Source organism: Alosa alosa, chromosome 24 (assembly GCF_017589495.1).
Source record: "Alosa alosa isolate M-15738 ecotype Scorff River chromosome 24, AALO_Geno_1.1, whole genome shotgun sequence".
Classification (NCBI taxonomy): domain Eukaryota; kingdom Metazoa; phylum Chordata; class Actinopteri; order Clupeiformes; family Clupeidae; genus Alosa; species Alosa alosa.
In genome coordinates, this window is record NC_063212.1 from 13,072,617 (window position 1) to 13,099,759 (window position 27,143).

At 39.2% G+C, this 27,143-nt stretch overlaps 1 protein-coding gene across 1 annotated transcript; it reads left to right on the forward strand.

The window, feature by feature from the left end:
• Nucleotides 1-833: 833 nt before the first annotated feature.
• On the forward strand, nt 834-26,744 carry ptgs1 (prostaglandin-endoperoxide synthase 1). The gene is made up of 11 exons (XM_048235895.1): nt 834-1,125; nt 1,241-1,333; nt 4,189-4,305; nt 8,608-8,748; nt 9,942-10,085; nt 12,128-12,309; nt 12,978-13,061; nt 15,695-15,941; nt 17,843-18,129; nt 25,025-25,172; nt 26,136-26,744. Exons 1-11 carry the CDS (start codon nt 1,119-1,121, stop codon nt 26,492-26,494), a joined length of 1,809 nt encoding a protein of 602 aa, XP_048091852.1. The 5' UTR covers nt 834-1,118; the 3' UTR covers nt 26,495-26,744.
• The last annotated feature ends 399 nt before the right edge of the window (nt 26,745-27,143 follow it).

The following is a 27,143-nucleotide window of genomic DNA, read 5'->3' on the forward strand; positions in this document are numbered from 1 at the left end:
AGGCTTGTGTAAAATTCCAGAATTTAATTAAAACTGGCTCTTAAATTCCAATTCAATTCTTGAATTTCACTTGCATTTCAATTGAGGTAGCTATGTGGATACTGTTTTTTTAGAATTGATTTAGATTAAGTTTTATTTAGTATAATTTGTATTTTAGTATATTTAGTATATTATTTATCTTCTACAGTCCTTATTGCTTAGTTGTGTTTTTTATATTATATACTTTTAATTACTTTTTCTGCTGTTAGTGAATGTGTGTGTGTCTGTTGTCTGTATGGCCAACCTGGATCCCCCCATAGAGTCATTCCTCCCAGGCCTCCTCCTGGGATCAAGCCAGGAACATCTTCCATGACATCATCATATACTAAACTGAATAGCCTATGGAGGCTAAACTCCAAGTTAAAATAATGGAGTCTAAATCTTCATATTATGGTAGCCTAAATTAAAGACAATGATATTTGACAGGCTATTCTGTGAGTGCAGCGAATGTGTGTTGCCCAATACCTGATTTGATCAAAAATCTTAAATCCTTCTACTTTAATGGCTGGAGCCAACTTTTCATTTTAAAACCATCTGAAATTTAATTCAATATAGGCCAAATCATTTGATTTACAAATATTTTCACATTTACGTACAGTCAAAGTCATAGTCTAGAAAACATGGTCAGAAATGTAGCCTATATCTATTTAGTTTGTGGACTTGTATGGGTTAACAGGACTGATCATGTAATTCTAACTCCACCTTGTATTTATACTAGTATACAACCATTGCGTGCTTCCCTAGCCCTAGGTTGCTACATTGTAAAAAAAATACAACACGACTATCTCACAACACAAATTGCACCACCCTCTTCCCTCTCACTCGCCCGTAATGAACTTTCCTGGATATTTTCGAGGGCTGCAACTCACCGTCGGAAAGACAGTTAGATACTGACTTCAGCCGTTTTTGGCCCAGTCAAAGTGCTTTCTTTTACCTATTTGACACAATCGTCTCCGTTATTTCAATGCACTGAAATCGAGGATGATTGTTATTTTTTTATTTCAATTGTAGTCTTCTGGGTCAGCAACGAAGACAAAAAAAAATACTGCGTCTAGCCTACACTGGATTTGAGGCTAACAATGAAGGGTAACTAATAACTATTCATCTTTAATATGCCTGCTTAATCAGAAAAACGGGTGCAGTTAACTGTATTAATTTATAGCCTACATAATGGTCGTTTAATCTTATTCCTCTCCATCAGTATCGTGCATCGTGCAGACCTGCACATTACTCTTGCTGTTACACGGACAGACAATTCCAGCTGAAAAAGTGAAGACCGTCTTAAAAGGAAGCGGTAAGTCCTTTAACAGACCAATGTAATATAATGTTATGTGCACATGCAAACACACAACCGGTTGACTGGCATTCCGGCAAGTCTATCTTAAAACCAGAACAGTAAAACAAAGCGAGAGCAACAACCACTGTCACATTCTGGAGAACAATCTTCTTTTGTAACCTGTGTGTGACGAACAAGTCTGATCTTGTGCAGGGGACTACGAAAGGGTCATTCATAGGCTGTTTGTGTAGGCTGTTTGTGTTGGGAAAAATGATAGGTCTACTATGCTACTACTAAGCCTACTATGATAAAAAAAATATAGCCTAACAACAATAGCCTAGTTGTCATAATAATAATAATAATAGTAATGATAATGACAATGATGATAATAATAATGGTCATGATATAGGCTACAATGAAATTATTTAGCAGCACTGCAGTTAAAGTGCCGCTAAAGTGGTGGTTGAGTTATCAGCATTTCCATTCCGTTACATCACAACCACATTTCATTCAAATTTTGCCCTCTAGTGTTATCACAGCTAAACTGAGAGTGAAGCAGGAAGTCATGTTAGGACGTAATGCATACCATCCATGTGTTTGTGCTGCAGTGGACAGGCCATCTAAGGGCTTGGGTTACATTGATGGACTCAGATTGACAGACCACTTTAACAAGTGTTTTGAGAAAGTGTTGTTGTCTAACCTACATAAATGTGGTAGGCCTTTATCTTGTTGATATTGATATAGGCTACACGTAATAAATAGTCATCTTGTCTATAACCTATTCCAGAGAAATATGGCAGTATGGAATGTGTAATTCCAGTGAGAAAACTGTCAACAAATCTGTCTTGCACCATACAAAAGAGTACTTACAAACATGTATTCTAACTGTAACTTGAAAAAATTGACAGGAGTAACTACTGTACTGTAGTATCAAGTAACTATAGAATGTCTTTTTGAAATGAACAGTTTGCTACTGTTGTTATACAGCATGCAACAAACATGTAAACACAGTAAAATTGTGCCTATTTATTCATTTGGCTGAAACGTTTAATCAAAAGCAACTTACATATGTCAATAATTACAGGCCCAGTCAGAGGAACATGGGGTTAAATGCTTTTCTGGCTACTGCATAAGCCCAGCTCCTTAGCCAGCTACTATGCTACCGTGCCTAAAAACAGATTAGTTAAATCTGACCAAATTTAAGTGTGTCTTGTTAAATGGTCTTTTTGCTAAACAGTTTATTGAGTGCGTTCAAACCAATCCCGGGGTTGGTTGAAAAAGATGAGTCAAATTATATCTTACAAATTATTTGTTTGTAAATTGTAAATGACAGTATGGTAGCCTGCATGCCTGTCTGGTATCTCTGTTCATTTTCATCTCACTGTCTGAGATAGTGTGGCTCCTCTCAATACATTTATGTTTCCCTCAGCCACCAGGATGGCAGGCCATTCAGCATCGAGAGGGAATGACTTTAGTTATGATAGCGAAAGTGGCTGTGGTAAACGGCAGCAACGCCTGCAAACACAGAACAAATTGCCATTGGAACAATGTGTAGCAAAGGTAAAGACATTGTTTCCTGACAGACTATGCGGTTTATTATCAGTTTGTAAAGGTTAGGCAAAGTAGCAAGCAAAGTTAAGAATCCCTGATCAATGTACAGTAATTGGTTAGGCTGGACCAATGATTTCAAAATCGGGATTATGGATTGATCTTGAATTTCCCCTTGGGGATCAATAAAGTATCTATCTATCTATATATCTTTTATCTATCTGGATTATGTTGAATCTGCCATTTTGACACAAATGCTTTGTGAGGGCCAACACTTAACCATCACGCCACATTCTGATTTCTAGAAGTCAGTCAATTAGTTATCATGTTCCCTTTATCAGAAGAGGGAAATATTACGCCTTTACTTCTGTTTGAGTAAAGAAGCAGGAGCAAACACCCAAGGTCAATAAACCCTTGGTCAATAAAATCCACCATTACATAATTAGGTAGCCTACTGTAAGTGTAGTAGTGTTTTCTTAGCAAAAGGATGTCTTTTAAAGGATGTCTTATGAGTCCTTATGGGAACTCTTTTACATCCTTGCTTGATGTCTTGGCATATTAAAAAAAAAAAGTCAATGAAGGAAAAAAAGATATAGGAGGACATTATTTTTAGACTATTCAACTATGGCCAAACTCTGAACTCTACGAACTATGTGCAAACTGGAAATTGAAGTGCTGTCAAAACAGTGCCAAACATTCCACCCAATGGGAAACCTTTTAGCAGCATGGGAAAAAAAGACGTCCTCCTTCCCAACTCCCAAGTAACACCAGTAACAAGAAAATTGCAGCTTTTTAAAGGTTTACTAATATTTTAACTTTAAAGTTACCTACCAAAGTCGAAAAATATAAGTGTCCACAACACAACATGTCACCTAACTAAATCTGTATTCACAGGAGTGAATAGAAGAGACAGAAATGCTACCTACCCTTATCAAACCTGGGCTGTTTTTATCACTTTTAAAATCTGCTTGCACATTCCACACAGAACATAATGTTGACTTGCAGGCTGGTTGGGAGTGGGGGAGAGAATAGCCCATTGGAGCTGGGGGATGTCAATCAAGCAATCAATCAATCAGACAAGCTCACTGCACAGGCACTGCAATCACACAAAGGCACCACAACAAGATCATGTCAGTGTTTAGTGTTTCAATTTATGACGCCAGTTCTGTTGTGTGTGTGTGTGTGTGTGTGTGTGTGTGTGTGAGAGAGAGAGAGAGAGAGAGAAAGAGAGAGAGAGAGACAGAAATCTAATCTATATTTCAGGACCTCATTTAACAATGCATATTTCAGTGTTTGATTAGCATTATACATATGTTTTTTTCCAGTTAATCCTTGTTGCTACTATCCATGTCAGCATATGGGAATCTGCCTAAGATATGGGATGGACAGTTATGAATGTGACTGCACCCGCACTGGTTACTATGGAGAGAACTGCACCATTCGTGAGTAAAACAAAATTATGTACTGTATGTGTAAAATAAAATTGAAATGCCACCAATTACAAAATAATGCAATTCAGTTAAAGCAACACCAAAGAGTTTTTGTACCTTACAATAATGTTTCCAAAATCGTTTCAGTGGTTCATCAACTTGTAACAGGGTGAACGGCACTTCTGCATTTGCCTTGCAGCCCTCTATCGGCTATAACCGCACTATGTAAGTTTGCCAGATCGGGTAGCGGATCTGTAGTTCAATAGAATGAGACATAAGAAACTACAAATTTGACTTGCGTTTGATGTTACAATAAATCGTACTTTCATAAATCACGCAACATATTCTACCTTGTCTGTGGACATTATTATTTGCAAAGCCGGTGCTGGATAAACAAATAGCGTTCTTTGGTGTTGCTTTAAGAGATGAATGCAAACAGACAGTAAATTATGTTTATGAAACATAATGTTAAGAGATCACTTGTTGTACCATGCGATGTTGTACCAAGCAAATCTTCTAAGCAAACACTGCTTGCCTTGCTTGCCCTGAAGACATGCTACTGGTGTTCAAGTGAGATCACTGGCCAAGATATTGCAGGGTTCATTCACAGGGAGGAGTAAGATATAGATAGATATATACTTTATTATCCCCTTAGGGAAATTTGTCTTGGACTTCTCAGAAATTCTGACCCAATACAGACACACAGACATAGACATAAAAGGCTAATAACAGACAGTATAATTAAATAAGTGATTGAATAAATAGATTAAAAAATATATAATAAAAAAAAAACTCTTGCTGAACCTGATGGCACTTATTTGCGGTGTTTGTTAAGGAGTGTTATTGATATGGGGATAAAGGAGTTTCTGATTCTATTCAGTCTACAGTGGGGGACTCTGAAACGCCTGCCTGATGGCAGCAACTCATGCATGCAGGACATGAGAGGGATCAGAAAGAATTCTGTCTGCTTGCTTTAACACACATTGATCGAAAATAAACTGAGGGTTGTTATACTGTTTCAGACCAATGACTTTCATGGCTGTGTGGACTAGATAGTTTAGCTTTGATTTTAATGCAACAGAAAGGTTCCCAAACCAAGTGGTTATGCCATATCTAATAATACTTTCCAAAACTGCCTGATAGAACAATATCATAATTTTTTGGTCAACTCCATACAAACGCAACCGCCGCAGGAAGTGGACTCTTTGATGCAGGAACATAACAAGTCAACGTGAGTGTTCCATGTTAGGGAGCTATCTATATAAACACCAAGATATTTGTATGATTGTACCTGTTTGATTGGTTGCTGGTGTATAGTTACTGGGTTGTGATTGCCGACTGACTTTGGGTCAAAAATGATTTCGTCAGTCTTTTTAACATTTAGAATAAGGTGGTTGGAATCACACCAATCAACAAACTGCCTTACTTCTGAATGATAGATGTCCAGGTCATCATTCTGTTGAAGTAAACATAGAATTGTTGAGTCGTCTGAGTATTTAAAGATATAGTTCCCAGGGTGCTTAGATGAACACTCATTAGTGTACAGAGTAAAAAGGACTGGTGAACTCACACATCCTTGTGGTGCCCCAGTACTAATAACTTTAATTTGGGATAGACTGGAGTTTACCCTGACCTGCTGTGTCCTGCTAGTCAGGAAAGAATGAAACCACCGGATAAGTGATGGATTAACGTCCAACACTTTCAATTTCTGGATTAATAGTTAGGGCTGGAGAGTATTGAAAGCGGAACTGAAATCAATAAAAAGTAATCGGGCATAGGATGACTTGTCTTCAAGGTGTTTTAAAACAAGATGCATGATGGAGGAAGTAGCATCGTCAGTACATCGCCTGCGTTTGTAAGCGAATTGAAGTGGATCTAATTTACCATATACGTCTATTTTATGTATGCTAACTATGTACTTCTCAAAGCATTTCATCACAACTGATGTTAATGCTATGGGCCTAAAGTCATTGTTTTCAGTGGGATTTGCCTTCTTGGGCACTGGGATAATTATGGAGCGTTTCCACAGGGCAGGGACTGTGTGTGTCTATTGACTGTTGGAAAACAGGACACCAAGCTGCAGTTAGCTCCTGTGCAAATGTTTTTAACAAAAATGGTGAGATCCCATCTGGCCCTGCAGCCTTTTTTAACGGAATGCGCCGAAATAGGCGTTCGATGTGTTGTGGATCAATCCACAATCTATGTGTCACACTATCAATGGGAGGTAGGGAGCCCAGCTCCTTGTTACACTTCTCAGAGAAGTCCTGTGTCTCAAATCTTAAATAAAAATGATTTAAATCATTGGCCACTTTGGAGTCATCAAGTGATATAAAGTGATTTTTAGAAGGGTTCATGTTTGCAATAGCCTTCATAGAATCCCAGACTCTCTTAGTGTCTGAAGTATTAAAATTGAGTTCTAAAAGTTCTTTCTGTTTACTCCTAGCCACATGCAGTTGCTGGTTAAGTTCTTTCTGTGCTAGTCTAAGTGCAGCCTTATCATGAGTTTTAAAAGCAATTTTCTTTCTGTTGATACAGTCTTTAATTTGCCAAGTAATGTAAGGTTTGTTATTCGGGTATATGACAACATCCTTTTTGGTGACAACATTTTCGGTACAGAAATTAATATAATCTGTTATTGCCTCTGTTGCAGACTCAAGGTCCTGGCTGTGAAATATGCTCCAGTCTGTACTGAGAAAACAGCCTTTTAGAGTCTCAATACTGTCGTTAGACCACACAGACACTCGTTTTGTCTTTGGCTTGGAGCTTTTTAAAACAGTTTTGTAAGAAGACAGTAATGGGAGGCTTCAGAGTGGCAGTGTAGGCATTTTTCACATTACCATAGCATTTATCTAGTATGCTCTTATCGCGTGTAGCACATTTCACATATTGTTCATAGCCCGGTAATAGTGGTTCCAATTTACAGTGATTAAAATCACCCAGAATAAAGACCGGCGCACCTGGTGTACGTTGCAGCTGATCGTGGATACAGTCAGCTGTAAGACGCGTAGCCCTCGCTGCGTTCGCGCTGGGAGGGATGTAGGTCGCACATAGGATAATATTCCCGAACTCCCTCGGTAAGTACCAGGGCCTCAAGGATAGGCAGAGGAGTTCAGTGTCAGGAGTACATACCGAGTAAAGCCGGATCTCTGTCATGTGTTGCTCAGGAGAGGTGATGTTTTGAGAGAGACTTTAATGCTGTGTGCTTTATACCTACCTCACTTTCTCTTTTCTCAGAGAGCCGTTGTGTGATGGAAGATGAAATGGGATGCATGATATATTTTCCCTGTGTGTAGCAGTTGGTTGGGGCAATAATGTACCTGATATTTTCCATCAGCATGATTTAATTTCTGGGTGAGGTACTCAGCTCACCAGAAGAAGAAATACATGAGCTCCCCTAAAAGCTTAATTTCAGAAATGTAGGGAAAATCATTTTCTCTATATATTTATATGCAGTACTTTTTCACTAACAGCTATTTTGATAATCCCAATCATTTGTGTTTCGACACACAACAGTTTCCATCACTGCTGGGTCCACCTATGACAGTGCACTCAAGTAATGATATTCTTTTTTTCAAAGTGAATGCCATCACTGAATACATAAGTCAAAGCTTCAGCATTTGAGTGGCCAAGCTATGTAAGCAGTTTTTGTTAACGTGTCTGCGCTAAATCATGAAATAACACACAGAAACATTTTTACGCAGAACAAATGTGTGAGCTTCTGAATGTTTTACAGTGTACTGGGCATTTGTGTGCTGTGTTTAGAGTTGGAAAGGTTGTCTATGTATAGTCAGTATGCTTCTGAAGGTGTTAGGGGCCGTTCACACCAGGAACGATAACTATAAACATAACTATAATGATGAAAGCAATCCACACTGACCAATGATAAGGAAAGTCTTTCCTCATGTTGATAAGTAAGTAAGTATAAGTATATATACTCTTTTGATCCCGTGAGGGAAATTTGGTCTCTGCATTTATCCCAATCCGTGAACTGCACACTGCACACAGTGAACACACAGTGAGGTGAAGCACACACTAATCCCGGCGCAGTGAGCTGCCTGCAACAACAGCGGTGCTCGGGAAGCAGTGAGGGGTTAGGTGCCTTGCTCAAGGGCACTTAATTGGCACATATGATGAATGTGATGGCTAAAATTTAATGGAATCTGATTGGCTGTCAGCTTTTTATAGCGTTTTTAGAATGTTTAACTGTCACTCTGATAACAAAACCATTGATCACACTAAAAACAGTATCTTTCGGACATCACAAATATTTTGTTTTGTTTTTGTTGTTGTTTTTTTTGTTGTTTGTTTTTTCAGCGGAATTTTGGACCAGAGTTCGGCAGCACCTAAAACCAAGTCCTAACGCTATTCACTACATCCTCACCCACTTCCACTGGCTTTGGAATATCATTAACAGCACTAGATTGCGGGACTGGCTTATGCGGATTGTCTTGACAGGTCAGTATGCTACAAAAGAAAGTTATGTAATGGATGGGATGGGGGATCACAGGCCACAGAGATGGTGTTGCTTCACCACCAGTAAAAGTGAGGAATAAGCTGTTATAAGTGGACACTATAAGTGGTTTGATAGTTTGACACTTTCTTGCTGTCATGCTTTTTTGTAAAAAAAAAAAAAGATAATAGTAATAAAGAAATGGTATAATGCAGTCTACAGCATGGTCTCATCATGATCTATGCTGTAGACTACAATGAGTGAGTGAGAGACAAGGCGTACCATACGGTGCCATTGGAATGCTTAATAGACTAAATATTTACAGAAAGTAAATATGCACAGTCTGGTTGAGATGAATATGACCACCCTGCCTCTATCATGATCTCTTAGTCAGTTTATGACTTTTTTCTTTTCTATCTCATAAACAGGAGGAAAAGAAATCTGTTTGTTACCACAATGCCTGTTTCAGTTCCTTCTTGTTTCTACTTATTCTTGGGGCACTTTCTCTAGTGTGCTTACTTATGCGTGTGTTGGTTTTGACCTTATATCCTGGAGATGTTGATTCAGTTAAAGCCCTTTGGTGCAGTCCTGAACTTTAAAAAAACAACAACAATGTTTTATGACTTTCTTCCATGTCATTGTGTATAGAAACCCGGCTCAGTAGCTAGGAGGTGCTTTAGGAATGTCAGTTGAGTTAGAGGAGAGGCTGAGAGGAGTCAGAGATAGAAGATGGCATCCTGCCAAAATAACTTTTAATATACAATGGACTTTTTTTCTGAGGTTCCTGTGATTTAGCAGTTTTCATAAAAATTTCTCCTTGATACCCTGACTTCCTAAACTTTCTTTTGTAATAGGTATTCCACAGTGTAGGCCTTGATATCTTACATTACATGCTGAATTAGCAAACATATCACAATTAGCAATCCAATTCTCGAAGGAGACAGAAGGTTGCTCTAAACTATTATATTTTATATCTCATTCTCTTAAATCAAGTGGAATTCCACTGACCAATTGTAAGAAAAACAAAACATTAAGTGTTCAAACAAGCTCTAGAAGGTACTAGATAACTCTGTGTCGCAGTACTTAAGTTACCTTGGTTCATGCTTAGATTTGAGCAGATTTGTATGCATCAAGGCAACAAAGATTATGAATGGATTTTACATTTTGACATTTTTTCCTATTAACCCTTACCACCCAGCAAGGTCCGATCTTATCCCAAGTCCTCCAACATACAACTCTAAGTATGGATACTTGAACTGGGAATCATACTACAACACCACCTATTACACTCGTATCCTGCCACCTGTGCCAGAAGACTGCCCAACTCCTATGGGTACTAAAGGTAAGGCACAATGTCATCAAATATGTGCAAAACTGATATTTTAGTCACATATTGTCACATAGTTTTTATTTATGCCTTGTGGTCTTTTGTTTTTAAAGCAGACATAGAATGTAAAGCTGTTTTTAATAAGGCTTTGTTGAATAAGGATAGTTGGGTGCATGGCCATAAAGCTCTTGTGAACTTGAAAGACTATTGTTTCTTCCTTAATATGCAAATCTTGGGCTTTGAAATGACCACTCGAAAATGGACCAATCTGAACAAACACTGTTTGTTGTGGAGTTTGTTGTGAGTGGTCATTGGCTGCGAGGAAGCCAATCAGCTCAAAGCTTGCTAAATTATTATGGGTGCCAGATAAAAATGAAGGGTGCTAGATATCTGCTAAAATACAGCATTTTATTCCACAGTCTAATGGGCTTATAAAATAGCATCTGAGCATTTTTTGGACAGACCAATATTAACATTAGAGATCAAGATATAATTCGGAATTTTTGCCCAGATCCGATTTGTCGATTTGGCTGTTCAAATTACCTTTTAAAATGTGGCCTATATCAGATTCCAGTGTGAACTGTTTGTGGTTCCGAACTGAACCGCATGCCCAAAAGAACAATAACAATGACGTCAGCTAACTCCCGCTGGCGCATAATTGTGAGAAATGTCGGTGTAGATCAGTGGTCCCCAAACTTTTTCTTCCGAGGGCCAGCTCACTATGCCTGGCTCTAAGAGAGGGCCAGAGATTCGGAGTATATAAGTAAACATAAATAGCTTAGTGCTGTGAACAACAGCAGTCTACCTTAGTTGAATATTCCATTACATTTAATCATAGGCTACTGCAATTTAATACCATTATTAGCTGTGTTTATATTGCCATCATGCCATATCAGTGTAAAATGTAGCTCAAATGAAATAATACTAATAAAAAGACTTTAACAGTCCCAAAAGTGTATTTTATCCAAAATGTGTGAACTCTGAACTCTGTGTATTTGCATACACAGCTCAAGTTGTGAACAAACAATATCCTACAAATAATTTGAAGTTCCCGAACTATGAGAGTTTTATGAAGTGCAGGCAAAAACATCTGAAATGACCACTTTCACTCACCTGATGGAATTATCCCAGAAAGTCCCAGAAATATGACTTGACTTAGTTAGTTATTAAAAATTAATTGATACACTTCTAGAATACTTTGAGCACTAATGCAGTCAGCCTCTTGCATTGTTTGCAGGTAGGCCTACGTTTCATTCCGTTTTCGATGGCAAACGCAAAACAGCGCCAAAACAACCACCAGTGGACAAAAAGAGTATTACATGTGTACTGTTAAGACTCGCCATAGAGAATGAATGGGGGAAATTACGGAAGTTATAGTTTGACGATGTCGTACTCCCATGCGGGCCAGATGCTACAGTATATACCGCGGACATGTTTTAGGGGGCCACCCAAAATGAGGTTTGGGGACCACTGGTGTAGATTGACGTAAAAGTCGCATCAAATCCGCTTTTCTTGTTCACTCTGCAGCCACAAAAAAAAAAATCAGACCTGGGTCTGATTCAGGACCACATATGGATTTGAAAAAATCAGATCTGGGCAAGATTTGAGTGTTCACACTACTTCTGAAGAAGTATGACCTGGTCACTTGATCCTCAAAAAAGATTTGGGCCACTTTTGCCTGCAGTCTGAACGTAGCCTAATGTGATGTATGTATGAGTGATCTGTTTGCATCTGTTCTTTTGCCTGATTTCCGTTTCCCTTCCTCTCTATCTGTGCCTCTACTGGGCTGACGCTAAGCAGATGGGTCCCCCCTCTTAGCTGGGTTCTGATCAAGGGTTTTTTCATGTTAAAAGGAGTTTTTCCTGGTCACAGCTGCATTGTGCTTTCTCCAAGAGGATTCAGGCCTTGGACAGCTCTTTGAGACTATTGTATTGTACAATTTGAAAAAATGTTTTCTTCTGTCATGTACAGTCTTTCAGGTGAGCAGCACAGCAAATAAATAAATAAATAAATAAATAAATAAAGAAGGTTTCCTAATTGTTTTCACCTTTCTGTAGGTAAAACAGAACTTCCAGACCCAAAGTTGTTGGTGCAGAAGTTTATGCTTCGGGACCATTTTAAACCTGACCCTCAGGGGAGCAATCTCATGTTCGCCTTCTTTGCCCAACATTTCACTCATCAATTCTTCAAAACCCACAACAGAATGGGATTAGCATTCACTAAAGCCTTAGGTCATGGGGTAAGTACACATTATACCATACCACCATACTGGATTCCAGAATTTTAGTTTATGAGTTGAGTTTATGAAGACAATGAAAGAAATTAATGTGTTGAATGTTGGTTGGCTTGAGCTTAAACCAGTGGATATAGGTGAACTACAGTAGGCCATCATCTGAACTTAAATCATCATAATATTTTTTAGAGTATAGAGAATTTGTGACACATTTCCTGTTTATGTTTATGTGACAAGACGTGTCAATTAATTTTATTGCCATTTGAACATATTGCAGGTTATCACAATTTCCTCCTTGATTCAATGACAGCAACATCCTTACATCCTCTATAACAAATTATACACATAAATATGATGAACCTTCTAGGGGTAGTATATCACAATTGAACATGTGTCAACATGCACAAAATTCAAAATAGCTAATTACCTGTTGGCCGTGGCTAATGCAGTGGGGAGCAATGCAATGCCTATGTGTGTGTGTGTGTGTGTGTGTGTGTGTAGGTGAAACTACACCAGACACCAGGTGTTGTGTAGACCCCAGGTCATACCCAGGGCCAGGTCTCTGTTTCTGAGTAGAACACTGAGTGTGCTTTATCAAAACCTACTTAAAAACCATACTATTACAGAAGCTTATGATTTGTGTAAAATTATATTACATGTGACTTCTACTCTAGGTGGATGCAGGACACATATATGGGGATAATCTTCCCCGGCAGCTGAATCTTAGGCTTCACAAAGATGGAAAGCTGAAATACCAAGTGAGTAGTCCTGCTAAATGAAAACACAGTGTCCTGTCTACATTTTTTCCCACGCTTTGTACATGAGAGTTGTGACCTAGTTTAAGGTAGGGACACTTCTGGAGCAAAGACTGTTATTACCTGTCTGTTTATAGGATATCTTTTTTGTTGAGAGCCACCCCCTCATCTTGGCCCTTTAATGTCATCTTCCATCTACCAAATGTTAACAATATTTAGTTTTAATTTAATGGGATTTTAATGGACTTCATCGAGAATATGAACATTATAAAGAGACAGTACTGTGTAAAAGCCTTGTTTGCCATTAGATTGGTTGTTAACCAAATATTTATTAACATTGTTAACCAAATATTTATTTCTCTGTCTTTTTATTATAATCATAGATAGACACATGAGTTATGTAGATAGGTGTGCCAAAGTTGTTTTTTTACACTATTGTACATATTGACAATAAGAAGATAAGAAACAGGCCAAATTTGAGAATATGTATACAGTGTTCAACAGCACATTCTATGGATACACTCAGTATTCTGCAGTTGATATTCTGCACTATATGTCTAGATTAGAATGGCTCAAAATACAGACATGTGGTGTGCTTTGCAAAAATGTTGTACAGTTGCAGATGTTTCTATTTGAAATTTCTGAACCATTCCGCAATCTGCCTATGCTACCACTTGCCCAACACTCCTTGACTCCTATTGCAGCTATATTTCTGATATTTTCCTCAACAATTAGCTCATGGTACATGTAGGACAAAGAAGAAAAGGCCGCACTTTTCATACAAACGTGTTTATTGCACAGAAGCTTTTCGGCTTAGAGCCTTTCTCAGTGTGTTCGAGCACACTGAGGAAGGCGCTAAGCCAAAAGCGTTTGTGCAATAAACACGTTTGTGTCCATAAACACGTTTGTATGCAATGTGCGGCCTTTTCCTCTTTGGTATTACTTATACGTTTGGCCAAGCACTCTCAAAAATAAATAAGAAACTGAGTGAAGCCTGCTCCTACAACACATGTAGGACAAAATCATATGGTACAGGATAATCAAATTGTGATAGATGATGTGAAAATAATCAGACAGAATCTGTACATGCAACAACCATAGCTCCATGGAATGTTAAGGTACTTGTAACCAGAGAGGGCTGAAGCAGAATAATCAAGGATCTTTGTCGTAACTGATCAACATCTTGGACAATGAGTGTCACCCACTCCACAGCACTATTGTTAAGCAGAAGAGCCTGATCAGCTGGAGACTTCGCTCACTGCCTTGCACAACTGACAGACTGAGAAAGTCATTTGTCCCCAGGGCCATTGAACTGTTCAATGCCTCACTTAAGGGAAGAGGAGAGATAGACTTCTCTGCATAGTCTGTCTGCCTCTTCACCCCCTCCATGTTTGGTACTGTCTGTCCACTAGCCACTTGTACCACTGTCTTTATGCCTCACTGTTTGCGTGCTATATTAGCACTTTAGCACATATGCTTAACCCCCCCCTCCATGCCACAGCCGAACTGTGGCCACACTTATACATTTTCTTAAATAGTTAAATATATAGACTTTACTTTACTTTATTTCTGCATTGTTGCACTGTTGACTTACTCATTTGCACTATCACCATGACCACTATCACCATGACACTCATTCATTAATTCACACAGAGCACCTTAGAGCACCTTACCATACCTTACTATGCACAGAGAATCACATGCTCAGTCCCTGCCTCAGTCATTGCAAGCGCCTCTGATTTATTAATCACCACTATGTGGATACTGTTTTTAGAATTGATTTAGATTAAGTGTTAGTATAATTTGTATTTTTGTCATTTGTATTTTAGTATATTTTTATATATTGTATTAAGTGTTAGTATAATTTGTATTTTAGTATATTTAGCATATTCTTTATCTTCTACTGTCCTTACTGCTTAGTTGTGTTTTTATATTATATACTTTAATTACTCTTTCTGCTGTTAAAGAAAGAATGTGTTTGTGTTGTATGAATGCTGCTGCTGAGACCTTGAATTTTCCCTGGGGATCAATAAAGTATCTATCTATCTATCTATCTATCTAACATTACTTAAATGCACTTAATGCTTAAATGCAAACAGCACCTAAATAGCACATAACTCATGTGTGAGGATATCTGCTCTGAAAACAATCATTTGCAACACAACAAAACCAATCAAATGTTTCCTTTTGGATTTCAAAGTTTGTCATCCACTTCCTATTGCTTAAGGTTCCATTACCTCACATGTTCTTGCATGGATACACACATTCCTTCACACATAGCCATAAGCATGGCTGTATACATTCAAGCTAAGAAAATGGCCCTTCTGTGATGGTTGACAGGATTTGATAAATTGTTGGCAAAACAAATGTTTGGATGATGATGATGATGATTTGGATGGGTTTTTAAGCGTGTGTATACAGGATTCTTTTAAAAGTGGAATTGGGGTGAATATGTCAGACCAAAAAGGCAAAAAACAATTCTAAAGGTCAAGTCCTTTGTATTTGTTTACATCACATTTCATTTAAGATTGCATAACAGTACAACACTGTCAAAGTATCATTTTGCATCTTTTGTAATCTAACTCTTATTGTTTAAAGCATGGCCTTATTGTTATTTATTTTCATGCTCTGAAAAGCTGCTGAATGGTGAGATGTACCCGCCAACTGAAGCAATGGCAAAGGTTAACATGAGCTACCCTCCAACTGTGGCCCCTGAGAACAGACTGGCAATTGGGCAGGAGGTTTTTGGGCTGCTGCCCGGCCTCAGCTTGTATGCCACGCTATGGCTGCGTGAACACAACCGTATCTGTGACATCCTGCTTGAAGAACACCCCACCTGGGATGATGAACAACTCTTCCAGACTGCCCGACTCATTGTTATTGGTAACTATGGACTTTAATCCTATAACACAAATGGTGTCACTATTAAGTGTATTTTCAATTAAAACATTATAGTGTCTCCTAAGATTTAGTTTGTATAAGTATGTTTTTGACGTTTTAGATTTTATCCGTCAGCTTTATCATTGCCCTTAAAGAAATTTCAGGCTTCTTGCGCAAGAACAACAGTTGCCGCAAATTTTTCACATGCAAATTAGGTTTCAGGCAAACAGTTGCGGTTAACTTAAGTAAGTAAGTATACAGTAAGTATACTAAGTATATACTCTTTTGATCCTGTGAGGGAAATTTGGTCTCTGCATTTATCCCAATCTGTGAATTAGTGAAACACACACAGTGAACACACAGTCAGGTGAAGCACACACTAACCCGGAGCAGTGAGGGCTCAAGGGCACTTCAGCTGTGGATGTGGGCATGGGAGAGCAGTGCTCAACCACTTCCCCCGGCCACATTTTTCCTACTGGGTTGGGGAATCGAACCGGCAACCCTTCGGTTACAAACCTGAAGCCCTAACCAGTAGGCCAAGGCTGCCCCATTTTGGCAATGTTTCAGCAAATTTGTAGCAATGTCACCAGAGGTTCACTGGAAGTTTGCCATTATTGGCTAAGTGTGATGTCAAATCACTGGTGAACACATTTGCCACTAGTGGCAAACATCTCATTGTTGCCAGAACTTTGGAAGTTCCCCTGTAGCGGCCAAGATTGGCAAACCTCAAATCACCCACAAGTTTGCTGCAAATCTGCCACAAACATTTAGTTTTTGTAAGGGTGAGGCTTTGTGCTGCTATGAGTCCAAAAAGCAAAATACTTTTGTACACCTCTTACAGACAGGTGCGTCGGAGAAGACCAAAGGTCACCAACGCATAAAAGAGAGAACTCCAGCACACTGTTCACTTTGTAAGCAATTATATTTGTTTTAGCAACGTTTCGGTCAAACGACCATCATCAGGCAATTATTTTCCTGAAAAAAAATAGCCTACTAATACACATTGCTGAAATAAATATAATTGCTTATGGAGTTAACAGTATGCGGGAGTTCTCACTTTGCTGTCATCTGCTGTGGGTAAAATGCCCATGTGGTCAGTATTATAAAATATAATTTACAAAAAAAACATGGAAAAAATATATATTTGAAAAGACAAAAATAAAAAAATGACTCAAACATTACTTAAGTGTCCATTAGTTTGTATACTACAAACAATTAAAAAAGGCCTTGGTAAAGGTCCAGAATGTTTTATCCAAGGCGTAGTTGGGAAGTGAAACTAAGTGATTATCTACGTAGAGGATGATGACGTAAACCGCTGTACCACCACAACCCATTTGCCATTAACAGATCCCCAGATATGAGGGACTGTTCTCCCCAACTAAAGAAAGCATCTAGACTTTGGAGAAAAGTTCACTCACAATTGGCAGCATCATCCATGCTGCAAAGAAAATAAAATCCCTTTTGTCTTCAGTCTGGAGTTTCAGTTTAATTTAAATATTACAGCAACACTCTTGCATCTGCATTTAAAGCAACACCAAAGCACTTTTCCTCTGTCGCATGCATGCTATTTGTTTATCCAGCACCAGCTTTGCAAATAACAATGTCCACAGACAAGGTAGAGTATGTTGCATGATTTTATGAAAGTATGATGTATTGCGACATCAGAAAAAGTCAAATTTGTAGTGTCTCATTCCATTGAACTACAGATCCGCTACCCGATCTGGCAAACTTGCATAGTGCGGTTATAGCTGATAGAGGATCGCAAAGCGAATCCTGAAGTGTCGTTCACCCTGTTACGAGTTTATGAACCACTGAAACGATTTTGGAAACATTATTTTAAGGTACAAAAAACTCTCTGGTGTTGCTTTAAGATGATACTACTAATAATTGTGTGTTGTTTTTAGGTGAGACAATCAGGATTGTGATTGAAGACTATGTCCAACATCTGAGTGGCTATCTACTTCAGCTGAAGTTTGACCCAGAACTACTATTTAGTTCCCAGTTCCAGTACCAGAACCGCATAGCTGTGGAATTCAACCACCTGTACCACTGGCATCCTCTCATGCCAGACAGCTTCCACATTGATGGTGATGAGATCCCTTACTCCCAGTTCATCTTCAATACATCCATTCTCATCCACTATGGGGTGGAGAAGCTTGTCGAGGCGTTCGCTCTCCAGCGGGCTGGACAGGTAGCTATTTGAAAAGTCTTTCTGGTCTATGTCTAGGTCATCTCAGTAATGAAAAGCAAAATGTGTACTTCTTATATGGCTTGCAGATACAATAAAAAAAAAGTGTAGCTGACGAAATCTGTACTATTACTTGGTACACTCATGATAACTTTAAATAGGACAGAAGATAGGAATGACATGTGATAGATGTCCACAAGCACGAATTCCACGAGACAAATTAGAACAAACTGTTCCGGTAAAAATATTCTTGCCATATTTAAATGCTGCAATATTTCCCTTAATAGCTATCTCTGGCAATTCATTTTTGGATGACTGTAGATAGCTATTTAGTCTAGCCTACGTCTTCGTAGATAGGCTAGGCTAGATTATTAGGCCACAGAATAAAACACAGCTGCTAACGATCATCCTCCACAACCATGAGGATCTAATGGTAAACGTTATTGTAAAACCAACTGTTAGGGCCTACACAAGTGGTCAGCATATCTCGGCCAATAATATTAATATAAGTATATATACTTTTTTGATCCCGTGAGGGAAATTTGGTCTCTGCATTTAACCCAATCGGTGAATTAGTGAAACACAAACAGCACACAGTGAACACACAGTGAGGTGAAGCACACACTAATCCCGGGCGCAGTGAGCTGCCTGCTTCAACGGGCGGGCGGGGAGCAGTGAGGGGTTAGGTGCCTTGCTCAAGGGCACTTCAGCCGCGGCCCACTGGTCGGGGCTCGAACCGGCAACCCTCCAGTTACAAGTCCAGAGTGCTAACCAGTGGGCCACGGCTGCCCCAAATGACAAATCCTCAAGCTCTAACGGGGATTCGAACACTCAACCTAAGAAACACCAGTACAAGGCATTATCCCACTGAGCCACTAACAATCATTTGATATTAAAATTTAAATTTTGATGCTATTTGTAACTATGTGTAGCCTATGCAACCCAACTGTTGTAGGCATGTTTGCCTACCACTCTGCAGTCCCTTGCCTACCATTCTGCCTACCACTCTAGTTGTAAACAAACTGTGATGTAACATTAGAACGGAGGTGTAAAACCTTACCAGCTGACTGCTACATTCCTGCATGGTTCTGACATAGTTTGGAGCTGTGTTTTGGGTCATTGACCACATTGTCGAGGAAACTGGCTTCAACCAAACACTGCCCACACAGTGTGGCATGGTGTTTCAAACTGGAGTGATGGCCCTTTCCTCCAGATTCCTTTGGTTCTGTATAAATTTCCCACACCATCAAAGCATTCCAACTTTCCCACCACACTGCCACACCTAGACATCACATTCTCTCCATCATGCTTGACAGATGGATCAACACTCCTTCAAGAGTTTGGTCTGCGTCTCTGAACACCTTTGATGTAACACTTTGTGTTCCAGTCTTTCTCCAATGACTGTCTGTGTTCTTTTGCCCATCTTTTTTTTATTGGTCAGTCTGAAATGTGGCTTTTTCTTTACAATTCCAGCATCCTGAAGTCACCTCTTTGTTGATATTGACAAACTGGTGTTTTGCAGGTACTATTTAACAATACTGCCAGTTGAGGACCAGTGAGGCGTCTCTTTCTCAAACTCCCTCCTCCTCAAACACCCTCCTCTCTCTATTCAGGTTAAAGTCAGTTTACACTCTTCTGTGAAAGTGGTAGTGCACAGTCTTGGTTGTCCCTCTGTGCCTTCATTTCTCAGCATAGATTGTCAAGTTTCAGAAGAAAGTTATTTGTTTCCAGCTATTTTTCCAGACTGTATTTAATTTAAAATTATGTTCCTGAGTCATTCTTTATAATGGGAATGGGTATTAAAAAAAAAAAAAAACACTCGCCTGAAAATGCTCTATTTTGAAAATGCTCTATTTACAGTAAAAAAAGTAATTAAGAAATTCCAATCAACTGGAACTGTGACAAATTTGTCTGGACAAGAACCCATGTTTATCTTGCCCCCACAGTGGGAAGGATGATTAGAGGTCAGAAATTCCAGAAGAACTACTGTTGAAGAGTTATAGAAACAACTAGCATCTTGTGGTCACCAAGTCTCCTAAAAAACTTGAGAAGTGACCTCCATGTTCATAGATTATTCGAAAGCCATTATTATTCAGTTACAAATGTAAAAGGCTGAGGCTTCTAAATGCTATTGGGACTCTGCCTACAATCACGTTCTGTGGTCAGATGGACTGAATATTGAGCTTTTTAGCAACAAACACTCATGGTGATTGGGTTTGTCATACATAGAAAGATGACTATACTTAAAAGAACCCCATGCCTACTGATAAGTATGGTGGAGGATCTGTGATGTTGTGGGGCTGTTGTTATTCCAAAGGTCCTGGGCACCTGAGCAAAGTCTGTGTCTCTGCCAAGACACTAAAAGTGGGTCATTGGATCATCAAGCAGCTCATTGAACCATGACAAATTTACAAAGCAACACAAAAATGGCTTACTGAGCACAAAATCAAGCTTCCGCCATTGTTGTCTTAGTCTTCTGATCTGAAATCTATAGAAAACCAGTGGGGTGAGCTATAGCACCTCCAGCCCTGCCTGAATAGCTTTGTCCCACCCTGTGGCCATGTGCTTCGGTATGTAAACAATACCAGGGTTGCTTTTGACAGGCCAGGGGCTGGACACACCCTCCATCTCGTCACAATGAAACATTGTTTTTCCTCAGAATTTTTCTTTCCGAAAAGGTTGGATTTTTCATTTTTTAGACCTCTTTTTACTCAACTTTACCAGAGGTGCCAATAAATGTGGAAGGCACTTACATCAGCCATTTCCTGCTATAATCGTAATTTACCTGTATGTCTTTTATTTTAATGTTAGAAACATCCTTGATTTTGAGGGAAAAGCTATAAATTACCCCAAACTTTGAACGGTTGTGTTTGTCACCTACATTTTGGCCTTGAAACTAGATAGATAGATAGATAGATAGATAGATAGATAGATAGATAGATAGATAGATAGATACTTTATTGATCCTCATGGGGAAATTCAAGGGTCTCAGTAGCATACAGACATCACACACAACATGCACTTACAGCAGAAATGGTAAACATAAGTATAAGTATAAACATATATCTAAACTCCACTGTACAATACAGACAGTACAAGATAAGAAAGATAAGAAAACTAACAAAACTAAATACTAAATACACTATATAAATTAAATTAAGAAAGTCCAATGTGCTTGAGGGTGATCAAGCATAAGACGCTTGTAGTGACAGGGCCGGGACTGGTAATGTGCTAAAGGGAGTGAGTGTCATGGTGAAGGTGCAAAAAGTAGTCCAACCATAGTCCTTTAGTTATGTGTGCATGGCAAGGTGCTCAAGAGAGTGAGTGTCATGGTGAAGGTGCAAAAAGTAGTCCAACATTAGTCCAACAGTGCAACAGTGCAAGAGTAAGGTCTAGAGACCAGCATAAATAATATGGACAAATAGGAGAGTAAAGTATAATGTAGACAAGGTAGAGTAAAAAACTATTTCAGTGCAAGAACAGGTTGAGGTAATAGGGTTATAGCCATTTATTCATTCAGTATTGTAGCAGAAGCCTGACCGCAGCCATTGATCATGTGTGCTAATATAGCATGAAAAACAGTGTAGCAGTAAAACAGTAGTGAAAAAACATTAGGCTGTGTACATTAGTAAAACAGTAGTAAAACAGTAGTAAAGCAGTAGTGGGCAGTCAGTACTCAAACATGGAGAGGGTGGAGAGGCAGACAGACTAAGCAGAGAAGTCTATCTCTCCTCTTCCCTTTAGTGAGGCATTGAACAGTTCAATGGCCCTAGGAACAAATGACTTCCTCAGCCTTTCAGTTGTGCATGGCAGTGAGCGAAGTCTCCAGCTGATCAAGCTCTTTTGCTTTTTGATAGTGCTGTAGAGTGGATGACATTCAGTGTTCAAGATGTTGATCAGTTTGTTTAGGGTCCTTTTGTCAGATATTGAAGTGACGCACTCCAGTTCAGCTCCCACTACAGAGCCACCCTTCCTTACCAGCCTGTCAAGCCCAGCATCCTTCTTCTTTGTGCTTCCTCCCCAGCATACCACTGCATAGAAGAGGGCGCTGGCCACAACAGACTGGTAGAACATCCTGAGGAGCTTGCTGCACGTATTGAAGGACCGCAGTCTCCTCAGGAAGTACAGCCTGCTCTGTCCTTTCTTGTAGAGTGCATCAGTGTTGGCTGACCAGTCCAGTTTATTGTCCAGGTGGAGACCCAGATACTTGTAGGTGCTTACCACCTCCACATTGACCTAGTGGGGACACATGACCCTGAGTTGTTTGTCTTTGGGAACCCTGCATGCCTACCACATGTGAATCTGTATGCCTGTCACAAGACTTAATGGCATAGGGCGGCCTTATGGAGTCCCCAGGCCACACCATGGGCCAAACGAGCAAGGTAGAACTGATTATTTTAATTTTTTTCACACCAACAGTACTTGGTAACCTTGAGAAACCAGAATTCCCCTTTAAGGCTCCTTCATGCTCCCTTTACATAAAAAAAACAAACAAATGTTTCAACCAATGTGACTGTCACAGCCCACATACTTCCATGCCTCCTTTGCATTGGCATGGATGTTTCTCAAAGTGTGGTCCGGGGACCACTGGTGGTCCGCAAGCTATCCCAAGTGGTCCGCGAGCAGACGTGGTAAAATATGATATAGATGAGTTGTTTGCAATATTGAACCAACTTGTATGTAAATCCAAACAGTTCTGCAACACTGTCTATGTAAGATGTGCAAGTTTAAATCATATGAATCCTCTGGCACAATAAGCAAAGTGCAAAGAGAAAAAGCAAGATGGTTCAGTGAGTAGGCCTATTGTGTAGGCTAATATACTGTTAAAGTAGGCCTATTGTGTAGGCTAATATACTGTTAAAGTAGGCCTATTGTGTAGGCTAATATACTGTTAAAGTATATTTTTTTTAGCTAGGTGGTCAGTGTGTTTCTTTTTTATTGGTTAAGTGGTCCTCCCTCTGAAAAAGTGAACTGAGAAACACTGATGTAAGCAATATATCCACTAGAGGGCATCTAAGAATCAAATATGGCAAAAGGGATGTAGGTCATAATGACAACCTGCATAATGATGGACAACAATCCTCCACATTTATTTCTATCCCTGGTGAACACTTTCATTAAAAACATACACCATAATTATTGGCACCTGTAGAAAATCTTGTAAATACAAGGTAACTATTTTTATTCAACTTCTTGAATTCAAGTGTCTATGAACTTGGCTGTCCATATTTACACTAACAACATATTTGCAGTTACAACAATAATTAAAGGGACACCAGGCAACGTTTTCGTGTTAATTACTCATCTTCGTAAGTCGGTATATGGTTAAATGACTCATTACAGGGTGAATGAAGACTCTCTCACCCGCCCCTACTGCCTGTAGGAAGAATATCCCGCTTGTAAGTTCAGTGTATCGTACCCACCGACCGAAGCAGGATCAGTTTACATCCTGCATCCACAGCACAGAGGCAGACTAACGAAACGCTAGCGATTGTTGCAAACGTGTGTATAATGGCAGAGCCGGCGAAGAAGCAGCGAAAACCCTTGACGGAAGATGCAAAGAAAAGGAAAAGAGCTTCAGACCGAGCGAGGGGGAGTTTCGTAGAGAAAAAGCATCAGGCTTGCCTGGTGTCCCTTTAAGATCTAATCAATTGAAACTGAGAGAATCGCTTGGAAAATGATCTACATTTTATCTTTCTTCCATGCACAGTGAGGAGGAAGTTAAGAGGGGAAAATATTGCTGTAAGGAAATTTTGTTCACCAAAAATTAAAAATGTAAACAATCCAAATTCAGTTACCTATACATGGATTTCTATGCAACGTCACTAAAACATGCGTGCGCAACTAAGAGGCAGAAAGCACCATAGAACATCATAGAGCAGTGCTGTCCATGAAAAGAATAAAATGAGTTTTTGTGCTGAAAACTGCACCAATTCGAAATCACGATGGTTAGAGAATGTTCAATATGTTCAATATCCCTAACGGAATGCATGTCTTCGCCAAAAATGACAAAATACGATGTTATATTAATAATGCAAATGAACGGCAAACTCTGAAATATAGTCTGAAATGAGATGTTATTGTCATTGAGACAACAGGGGTATACAAAAAATTCCGATTGTAGCTTACAGCAGCCGACTATTTAGGTTAAGTTTATAACATTGTGGACGGCCACCAAGCGTCTTCTGCCCCACGGCTGCGCGCGCATCTAGTTTTGTTGGTAAACGGGAAACCTGTGTATAGACCTCTGAAGTTCATCTAAAAAGGAACCAACGCTGCCATCTTGACCCATATAAGGAGATCCGGGTGTTGAATTGAAGCTAACTACCTTAGGCAAGTTACATTGTTACATTACAAGTTAGCTCTGGGGTAGCAAAAATTAAAGTGTGCCATCTTAACGTACCGAAGATCACAGTATCCACTCAAAGGCAGAGAACAAAAGTGTGTAGAGCAAAACGTCTGCATTTCCGATTTCTTTGTCCGCGCAAGAGTTTAACAGGTGCAATAATTCAGAATCCCCCATGTTATTTTCCCATAGGGAAAATCTCAAGATACCGGATCTCATTATATGGGCAAAGATGGTAGCATTTTTGTAGGCGAACTTCAGGTCTGTAGGAACTGACAAAAAGGTTGCATTCAAAATGTATTATTGACGTGTCAGAAGGTGCTGAGAGAAATATTGTGTGCAGGTGCACCTAAATGAAAACGTTAGGTACACCAGAGTAACTAGTGTACAACATTATTCTGTTGGCTTGTCGTTTGTCAAAGAACACACATGATTTTACCCAAGGCACAAGTGCAAAACATCACACTTTTTCGTTTTTTAAATTGTGTACTTACACTATTTAGGATGATCTTAATAACAAAAACCCTCATGAAGTGACTGTTCTTCTTTCAGATAGGTGGTGGTAAAAATATTCATCCTGTCATAATTGGTGTGACAGAAAGTGTTATTCGGGAATCGAGAGAACTCCGAGTGCAGCCTTTCAATCAGTACCGCAAACGCTTCAACCTGGAGCCATATACATCATTCTATGATTTAACTGGTAAGTACTAAATGTTTTTAACTTTTAAGATTTTTAACTCAGGGAAATAAAAAATCCCTGAATTGATTTGTGGTGAGTTGACAATATTTGTAAACTTTAGAACAAGCACAAACTGATGGAGGTAAGGAAAAACACCTTCCTTCTTTTAACAGAAAGAAACCTTGAGCTGAACCCAGCCCAGTGGGGGATCTGTCTGCTTGGGCCTGATCCAGGGTGACTCAAGTAAAGTCAGACAGTAAAGCCAGCTTATGAATGTAATAGTTCCACAACTTACTATGGATCCTAAGGCCTTCTCATAGGTGTAACTGGTGACATTTCGCTGTTGATTACATGTCATTTAGGACTAAGGATCTCATATAAAAGACAGAAAGCACTCAATGACAATTGAGCACAATATATTGGAAGAATAAAAAATAAATATTGAAGTAAGTGACTGGTAGTAGATAACTAGACAGTTATCAGTCAGTCGGTGTCACGAACACTGCTCCACCACACTACTGTATACTAACATACAGTGCCCAGGTCAAAAGGTCGAAACTATGAAATAACATACATGGAATGATGTATGAGCAAAAAAAAAAAAAAGTAACAAAGCTAAAAGTTTTTATTTAATGACAGCTTTTTACATTCTTTGAACATGTCTATTGTTTTTCCAACGCAGTTCAGATCAACTTCCGTATGACGCAGACCACATAAGTCATAAATAAAGCCGGCCCCTCATGCATATGTTCTGCCCCTTTACTATCACCTCTTGTTTATGTTTATCAATGTTTATGTTGCATACTTTTAAGGATGTGCACGGCCGATGTATCAAATGAATGCAGGATACGTTGACAGCCTTGATGTATATGCATTGTTAATAGCAATTATATCCCAGGCCAATGACTAGTTTTTACTCTGTACATGGCATGACAAAATAACCTTCTGTACTTCTCTTGACTTTCTGTGACATTTTATTTCCAGAAAATGAAGAGACTGCACGTGAGCTGGAAGAACTCTATGGGGACATAGACGCCCTTGAATTTTACCCTGGACTTTTGCTGGAGAAGCCTCGATCAGGTTCAATATTTGGTCAGAGTATGGTAGAGATGGGCGCTCCATTTTCCTTGAAAGGTCTGATGGGAAATCCAATATGTTCTCCTGATTATTGGAAACCCAGCACATTTGGTGGTATGACAGGTTTTAACCTTGTAAATTCTGCCTCACTTGAAAATCTGGTGTGTCTGAACAGTAAGTGGTGTCCATATGTAGCTTTCAGTGTTCCCTCTCAATCACACTCTGAAACTAAACAACAGCCATCTTCTTTGAAGCCTGAACTGTAGTCCCACTGGTAATACATACTGTGCATCACTGTAAAGATCATTTCTTTTCCAACACATAAAACACAATAGTTTTCACCCACAAATTCACAACCACAGAACAATATGTTTTTATTTTATTTTCTCCATCAGAACAGTTCAATAAATGCACTGCAAGGAATGTGATAATGATATACATGTTCATATTATTGAGGAGAATGATTTTAAAATACACATGTCAATATATAACTCAATAAACAATTACATACCTGTGTTTAGATGTCCTTCAGTAAATAAATAACTGCTCAAGATTTACTGGTTTAAAGGTGTACCATCACAGGGAAGCTACACCAGGTGAGTTCCATTCGCGTTGCGTCTGCTGCAACAATAAGCTTCCACTAGAATCAATGAAAGTAGCTACACAAGACGTGATAGCGGCACGTACGTTTGGAAAAAAATAGACCAATCCAGAGCCTTATAGATAGAGACCAGTCTTTTAAATGGATTTTACACGTCATGAACGGAACGCATCAGTTACACACCTAGTGTAGCTTCCCTATCACACTGGTGTGATAGGAATGTTGGGAAATGAACGTTCTAAAGAATATCTGGGTTCATTGAATTCAACATAGAATTTTAGAACCTTGAATTGTTGCGAAATGGAATCTTATGT

What these genes read in the sequence shown, in the direction of transcription:
- ptgs1 (XM_048235895.1), top strand. An exon ending in CTAAAGCCTTAGGTCATGGG is followed by an intron (nt 12,310 to 12,977) that starts GTAAGTACACAT and finishes CTTCTACTCTAG; the next exon opens with GTGGATGCAGGACACATATA. An exon ending in CTCTCCAGCGGGCTGGACAG is followed by an intron (nt 18,130 to 25,024) that starts GTAGCTATTTGA and finishes TTCTTCTTTCAG; the next exon opens with ATAGGTGGTGGTAAAAATAT.